This window comes from Lycium barbarum, chromosome 6, assembly GCF_019175385.1.
Source record: "Lycium barbarum isolate Lr01 chromosome 6, ASM1917538v2, whole genome shotgun sequence".
Classification (NCBI taxonomy): domain Eukaryota; kingdom Viridiplantae; phylum Streptophyta; class Magnoliopsida; order Solanales; family Solanaceae; genus Lycium; species Lycium barbarum.
Window position 1 is genome coordinate 24,054,852 of NC_083342.1, and position 8,057 is coordinate 24,062,908.

Genomic DNA, 8,057 nt, shown 5'->3' on the forward strand with positions numbered 1-8,057 from the left:
CAAAAGTTGTCCTGGTGAGATATTTAAGATGTCAATAACATACCAAGGAAATTGTTATTGATATGCAACATAATAACATGAAACACATCCACAAAGACACTTAATTAGGGAGAAGTTCGATTCATGTTATCCGTGTCTACCGTCTGTAAAATTAGAAAATCAGGTTACCAACAATCTAAAGTTTGATCTAGCAAGGAACCAAATTACTTTTAACTTTATGAAAGGGAGCCTAGGCGTAACAGGCTACAACAATAGTTGTCAAAGAGATCACAACTTCAAGCCATAGAAACAACCTCTTACATAAGTGCAAGGTAAAGTTGCCTACCGATACGAGTGGAATAGCTGCTTTCTTAGCTCTTGCAACATGTACAACTTTACAATACATCCAATTTGGTCCGACCCTTCCCCACACCCCGCACATAGGGGAAGATTAGTGCACCCGTTTGCCTTTATTTTTTATATGTAGTTCAAAACAACGTCTAAACCAGAGAAAGCATGGTGAAAAGTCGACAACAAGTCGAACAAACATGAAGAAGAAGAAATCAATGATCTTTGATATTAGATATGCTGCAATGAGCAGCTTGATGCTGTCTTAATAATGGAATGTTCATTTTCTCAGAGTCTCAAATAGATTATTTTGTAGTCATATTTTTATAAGTATACTCTATAGAAGTGGCATCTCTTCTACTCTATATTCTGGTTTTTGCACTTCTGATGAGACCATTAGATCACATCTCCGAGTGGTTTACTTTCCTATATCTTGGATGCCTCAGCTGTTACTCCGCTCAAAGCAATGGCTGCTTTGGATCCGGATGGGCGACCGAGATACTTGCTAATGAACTCCCCGGTTAGGAGGAGCTTCTGCAAATCGACATTGGTTTTTATCCCTAGACCATTAAGCATATAGACAACATCTTCTGTTGAAACATTGCCAGAAGCTCCTTTGGCATATGGACAGCCTCCAAGACCGGCAACTGAGGAGTCAATCGTGCTAATACCCATCTGTGGACAACACAACAAACAGTAACATGAGTTGGATATTTCCTGAACACTCTATGCACTCGAAAACAGCAACTCCACAACAATAACCAGTGGTGGAGCCACATGTAATAAAGGGGGAGGGAAGGGGGTTCAATTGAATCCCCTACGACGAAAAATCATAGGGTAAAAAAAAAAAAAAAAAAAAAAAAAGGCAGCCCGGTGCACTAAGCTCCCGCTATGCGCGGGGTCCGGGGAAGGGCTGGACCACAAGGGTCTATTGTACACAGCCTTACCTTGCATTTCTGCAAGAGGCTGTTTCCACGGCTCGAACCCGTGACCTCCTGGTCACATGGCAAGGGTAAAAACAAAAATTTGTGTATATAAAAATCTTTTAATCCTCATGACATAAGAGAAGCTTTTACTGTACTGGCAAAGGTGGTTCATTTGGTCACAGGTTCGAATCCAAGAGTGGAGTTCTCGCTTTTTTTTTTAACCTGCTTGTAAGAAATCTTGGCTCCTCCACTTACAATAACCACCATGTGGTGCTTTTGTTGAACATCGCAAAGCATTACTGTACACTATAATTCCAACTGGTAGTTTATTGACAAGCACTCTAGGTACATAATCCACATTTCAATGAGGAAAATTGAAATATGGATGGGATGAAGTAAAATGTTCGATTTCATGGTCATGGTCATTAGCAGTATTTGGTAAAGATAGCATGAAACTTTAGGACAGTGACAAACAGAAGTTTATGGAAGAAAAAAGGACTCTTTCCATTTTCTTGTCTAGCATGATATCCTAGTTTGCCTCATCCGATTTGTCAGAAAAGTCTTCCCAATTATATTCCGCAAATTCCAAGCTTTGTGCAGACGTGTTGGTTGGAGAGGTCAGGGTTCACTTGTGTCCCTCCAACTTCGTATTTTTCATCCGTTATTCATAGAATCTCGAGCAGGTTTTGGAGAAAAAAAAAAAAAGGCCAGTACGAGATGTCTGGGGAAGGCACATTGAAATTATGGGGAGGTTTAGCAATACTTTCTTAAGTAGAGGCAGTATTTGTAATCTCAACAAACCGGAGGGGGTATAAACTCTTTTTAACACTTACGCACCAACATTAACTGGTTTGCCAAGTTCTCAAACCCTATCTTCATGATTGTTTTTTAAAATTAACCAGAAGTTTCTGACTTTCTAACAAATGCTCAGCAGCTTAGTTCATATGAAATGCAATTACTTGTACATTTTGACTAAACTAACTACAAAGCTAGCATGAAATAATTGTATATATGATTCAACTAGAATTCCGATAGAGGAACTTACTTGGAGGGAAACTAAAATGTTTGAAAGAGACTGTCCATACGTATCATGGAAATGCACAGCAAGCTTTTCAACAGGAACCACAGCCATCACTGCTTCAAGCATAGGAACAACAGCTCCTGGAAAGAATCCAAAATAACATGGAATGGAAGCCGAGTGATTTCACAAATCTAATTTGTAGAAATTCTGTTACTCTTTCCTATCCGCTCTAACCAACCATCCAATTGCAAGTTTAGATTTCCACTAAAGCAAGATACAAATTTGAAGCTTTAGTGTAACTATAAATTGCATTCTTAATCCAATACATTACTTTAGCTTTGGAACTTAATCATAGAAATACTTCAGCAACAAAAATAGCATTTCAATTCAATCCTAACCAAAGAACTAAGCCATTCCTCACTTGTAAATAAGTACATGATTAAAATATTACCTGGAGTAGCGATTCCTATTGTGTCACCAAGGGAGATTTCAAAGCATCCCATGTCATGAAGTTCCTTTGCTACATATGCCACTTTCGAAGGTGAAATTGCTCCTTCAACTGGGCACCCAATAGCACAGGATACATATCTGTCAAGCATTGAAAGATCTGATTTAACTTTCTCTTTTTATTGGTGAAAGATCTGATTTAACTGTGCACCATGTATGATAGTAAGGCATAAGTGCTACAACATCCAAGCTGCACAAACAAAAAAGAGATTTTCTCTTTTTTTTGCCTAAAGAAATATTGAAGTCCTCGTCCTGTCATGAATCGACTAACCAAATTGAGGTTAGCACACTGAGGCCATTTAGATGACTCCTTCAAAATTAAGTTCAAAATGATTTCAAAGTCATGGGGGTAACAGAAAACAAAGAGCAATTCCTTCAATAAAAGAATGCTGACACAAAAAGCATGTCCAGGATATTGCAGAACCTAGCTCAGTATTGAAGGAAAAATGAAACTAATTTAGCCTTGTGTCTTCGCATCAGATCTTTCATACCCACGAACCGGTATTGAGATCTTTTTGGCAGCAGATGTAACAGCTCGATATCGGGCAAGACTCTCCTCAATGCTGCAATTAATGTTTGACTTTGAGAAAGACTCCGAAGCTGATGCGAAGACTGCTACTTCTTTTGCCCCGGCTACAATAGCTGCGTCAAAGCCCTAACATAATTCAAATAACACCAATATAATTATGAGAGGAAGAAAGTGGTAGCTCCTCAAGAGCAAGAAAGGTTCCCCCCCCAAGTGCTACATACTTTCATATTAGGTGTCAATACAGGCAATCTGGCACCTTCCAGATCCTTAACTGCTCCCATTACATCCTTGGCATCTGACAGCTACAAAAAATAAACAGGAGAATGAGAAAATAAAGGACAAGTTCACCGAACTACTGCATAAAAAAATACAAAGCTATTCGATTTCTTGAAGCAAGCTTACATTGTTTAGCAACATCACGAGTTTTGTCATTAAAAAAGTATACCGCGGTAATTGTATGCAAAAGTAGTTTTCTTACATATAAAAGAGGAAGAAGTACCTGAGGCACCCATTTTGGAGAAACAAAACCGGTCACTTCAACCACAGGTAGCCCACAAGAGACAAGTTTTTGAATTAGTTCAACCTTCACTGATGTAGGAACAGTATTCTTCTCATTTTGTAATCCATCCCTTGGACCAACTTCCACTATCTTCACATGCTTTGGCATGCCATTGAACAACTGCTACCGGACAAAGAAAAAACCAGTCAGAAATTGAAATGTTTAAGAAGGAGGATAGAGGAAAATCTGAGCAAGAAATAGAGGGGCAAAAAGGACTTCAAACAATTACCTTGAACGTGTTACTCTTCGTGCTTCTGTGGTTGCTGTAAGATTTAGGTTGATGATCTGTCATGCACAGTGAATGAGACACAGTTCCACATAGTATATAATTCTTGCTAAGACTCTTTGACCTTCGACTTGAAATGCCATTACGCGATCCATGCCTTCTCCATTTGAAGTTCTCTCTTCCATATTCATCATCATCTTCACTGAAGACAAACATATCAGGATATTCATGCATCGTTTACTCGACCACATCTAAAGGTAAAAATATCAAAATGCTCAGTATTTTCCACACTGAGATGCTAAGTGGTAAGAAACTTCACTGATAATTTAGATAGCAGTGTCTCCAAAACTAGAAAGATATAACACTCTAACTTCTAATTGTAACAGCTCTGTTCCTTTTCAAAAAATATTGTAAGAGCTCTGTCTAAACATTGCTAAAGACCTTGATAGACAATTAATAATCCCAACAACAACACCAACCATTATATTAGTAATACAAACAAATTTAGATTATGAATACTTTTCCCTAACACCAATCATTTTGTTGCTGAGTTTCTCCTTATGTTCATAAACGCTTCAACTTATTTAAATTAAAGAATATTTATGTACTGCACTCAAGAAAAGAGAATCAGATGTCACATAGTGCCACTGCAGCTCAGCTTCAATTATCACGGATGTGCAATCATCAAGGAGATAGCTAAGCTTTTAGTATTTACTTTATGCTAATAAGTGATAAAAAATATCACCCTACCTGAACCATTGTTACTGGAAAAAAAAAATCAGTGGGAGAAGCAGGAACCTTGAAGTTCAAATATAATAAGAATAAGCAAGAGGAACAACTTGCTAAAAAAGGAACGCAAAGTAACTAGTAAAGGAAACATTTAAACCCGTGCAGACACATACACAGTACAAGAAAACAGTAGAATCACTATTTGATACTCTAAGTTGTGCATAGAGAAACATCAAAAAGCACCACTGAGATCATGATATACACTAGCTGGTAAGAGTAAAATTTATGTACTTACAGGCAGCTGTTTGATGAGCTGCAATTTCTCCCATCAGACCAGGAGTCCCCCATTGCCACATCTTCTCCTATAGGCCTGCAGGCACCAGATGAGCACCTATCTAGCCAATCAATGTTGCTCAAACTTGGCATCCTGTCCAGGTTAAGAGGCTCTTCCAAGCTTGACATTGTTGAAGGGGAGGAAGCTACTGGAACTGGAAGTAAAGCAAAGACAAAAGTAAGCGCTTTGCCTGAAAAATTCATCAAGGGACTTTCTAGCTAGCATCAGATCAACAACAATTCAAGAGTTTGACCATCTCATACTGTTGACATAATATCAAGAACTCAAATACTGGTTGCTGTTGAGGGAAACAAAATCAATAGTCTGTAAGAAATCCACATTGCAATATAATCATTAGGGTAGTTTAATTGTTTTGTCAAAGCACGTAGCTTGATGTAGGTGTAGAGTGTGGAGAAGAAGTCAGAAACTCGTAGCAACAAATACCACTCAAAATCGATCACACCAGCATCCATTATCTTTATCCAGATTTCCATATTAATGCAAAATGAAACAGCAAATGAACTTATGAGAGAACATCCAATCAAGAAAAGCAATATGGAAACTAATCCAGTATATGGTTTAACGAGTTCCAGAAGATGATATGGCAATTGACAGACCAGATTTCCTGGGTAAGACCATCCCCACAACCCAAAGCGGCGAAGAACAAATAGAATTTGCTACAAAAGCGGGCTAACGGGGGTACTCCTCTGTATGAGAACATAGTAATGGAGAAGGTAATAGCCAAAATAGAATTGCGTGATTTCCCTTTTACAATTATGGATTTGTATCATAGAAATCAATACAGGATTCACCCAAAGCATTTATTATCAGACTTTCTAAGCATTCCTTCAATGCTATGTCCCATTCAAAGCCTATCAATCGAGTTCTATTGCTAAAGCATTCGTCAATTCTTAGCCTAAACCCATCCCTTATACTTTTAGACAAAATAAAGCATATAAAGAGGATATTCACAAACATTTTGACATTAATCAATTCATCCCCCAAATTGTGCAATGCAGAACTATCATTCTGCAGTGAGAAACTTCTACATCCGGTGCTCCCTCAAATGGAGCCTCAAGACTTTGCTAAAGGGAATCATACAACAAAGGTTGCAACAAATTATCAACATAAGCTAATTAAAGTAACCAAAGTTCGAAATCTCTTACTCCCTAAAATGCAATGCACCATTTCCTTATCCTCCTAAACGACGGGAACTATGTAAACAAGAGCCACATAAACTATATACAATCATCGGTCTCTTCAACGTGAGTGGAGTATCAATTAACAGAACTGAGCTAGCTATACATCAGAGTTTCTGATTATTTATCATCAATTACAACAAATAAAGGATTTCTCAACAGCTGCACTCGACATGAATTATACACCCTTTAACATCAGTCACAATTTCCTTCCAAAAACTATAAATTCCAATTTAGTCCTCCCCATAACATCAAGATCACAACTTTTTCCCAATAAGGAAAAATTCTTTCTTAGTTCTTTACAGAAAACAAACTGCTAAATCAAGAAAATTAACAAGATTCAAACTTTCACATGTATCCAACCTCAAATTTTAACCACTATTAACAACCCAAAACAACCAATTTCCAATCTTTAATTCTTTTACACAAAAACAAAAGTGGGGTTTAGCATAAAAAAAAAAAAAAAACTCACCAGAAATCAAGAAAAAGGCCAATACAAGAACCAAAGCTCCAATTTTTATGGGATTTTCTCAGCTAAAATTTTCTTTCCCTTTCTTGGTCTTTCTTAAGAGAAAGAAAAATGGTACCCCACAAAGGAAACGTGATGGAGAGTTCTTTGTTAGTATTTGTCTGTGTTTGGTAATCAGTAGCTAGTTTATATGGTGTGTATACAAAGTTAATGACTTTATGAAACTTCTCTTGTTATATACAATTTGTTGTTTTTTTTTTTCTTTCTTGTTTGTGATGTGAATTGAATTTGCCAACAATTTGGAGGGAGTTAGGGTGGTGGGGCTATTAGGACAAGGGTGGTAGGTAGTTATTATCAGTAAGGTAGTTGGTCAAATTCTGCGCACTCAATTTATTGGCTTTTAACACCTATTCCTTTTTAGTTAGTGTAATTTGCTTTATGCATAATATAGACCCTCAAATTTGGTCTCAGGTAAGTATGTCTTTTAATTTTGAGTTTGCACAAGTAGGCATCTCAATTTGTATAAAATTGAACACGTAAATACAAATATTGACGTGGTACATAAATTTTGAAGGTGTCTCTGGATGATCATTTTGTAAGTTAGAGTATTCAACTGACAAAGTAGAGACAAGTTGAGATGTCTACTCATGCACACCCAAAATTAAAAGACATACTTATCAGCCGAGGTCAAGTTTGAGGATTGTTTATGTATTATGTCTTTTCTTTATAGTTTAGTGAATATAATTTATAACTGCTTAAATTATACCTCCATAGTAGAAATTTTGAAATAAAAGATTAGAGAAACGTGTTTAATATTTGAGATCAACATATTATACAGGCCGAACTTGAAGAAATATGTATAATGCCCCCTATTAAAAGGGCAGGTTACCCCCTTTTATTTTTATAAAAAAATGTTAAATTGATATTTTTATAGAAATAATCACTTTGGATATTAGAAAAGGGCTGATTTGTCAAAATCTATCTCATTTACACTAATAAAAATAGGTTAAAAAAAAGGTGGGGGTTTGGTGTGGGGTGGGGGGGGGGCTTAAATGTAATATTATAAACCATGAGGAAGGTTAGTGTGATGGAATGAAATGTGAGGAGAGATCTCAGAATTTATTCCTATATACTTAAATTATAACTTCATAATAGGAATTTTGAAATAACAGATTAGATAAAAGTGTCTAATATTTGAATCGACATGTTATGCAAGTCGGACCTGGAGAAG

The 8,057-nt window shown here is 36.8% G+C and overlaps 1 protein-coding gene across 2 annotated transcripts; it reads right to left on the reverse strand.

Annotated features, from left to right (window-relative positions):
- Window positions 1-528: 528 nt before the first annotated feature.
- Window positions 529-7,098, reverse strand: LOC132643635 (hydroxymethylglutaryl-CoA lyase, mitochondrial). 2 transcript variants are annotated; one of them, XM_060360112.1, is made up of 9 exons: window positions 6,830-7,098; window positions 5,120-5,312; window positions 4,099-4,297; window positions 3,810-3,989; window positions 3,532-3,612; window positions 3,273-3,436; window positions 2,726-2,862; window positions 2,299-2,414; window positions 529-1,002 (listed from the first exon to the last, which is right to left on the reverse strand). In XM_060360112.1, the coding sequence occupies exons 2-9, from the start codon at window positions 5,284-5,286 to the stop codon at window positions 754-756; spliced, it is 1,293 nt and encodes a 430-aa protein (XP_060216095.1). In that variant the 5' UTR covers window positions 5,287-5,312; window positions 6,830-7,098; the 3' UTR covers window positions 529-753. The 2 variants fall into 2 exon arrangements, with proteins under 2 accessions (XP_060216095.1, XP_060216096.1); XM_060360113.1 differs by lacking the exon at window positions 6,830-7,098 and having other exon boundaries at window positions 4,099-4,346; window positions 5,120-5,259.
- Between the last annotated feature and the right edge of the window lie 959 nt (window positions 7,099-8,057).

Excerpts from the sequence above, each read along its gene's own strand:
- LOC132643635 (XM_060360112.1), bottom strand. The coding sequence starts at position 5,286 with ATGTCAAGCTTGGAAGAGCCTCTTAACCTGGACAGGATGCCAAGTTTG. Across the intron at positions 3,437-3,531 it reads TATTGACACCTAATATGAAA|GGCTTTGACGCAGCTATTGT; the intron begins GTATGTAGCACT and ends GAATTATGTTAG. Across the intron at positions 2,863-3,272 it reads ATCTCAATACCGGTTCGTGG|ATATGTATCCTGTGCTATTG; the intron begins GTATGAAAGATC and ends AATGCTTGACAG.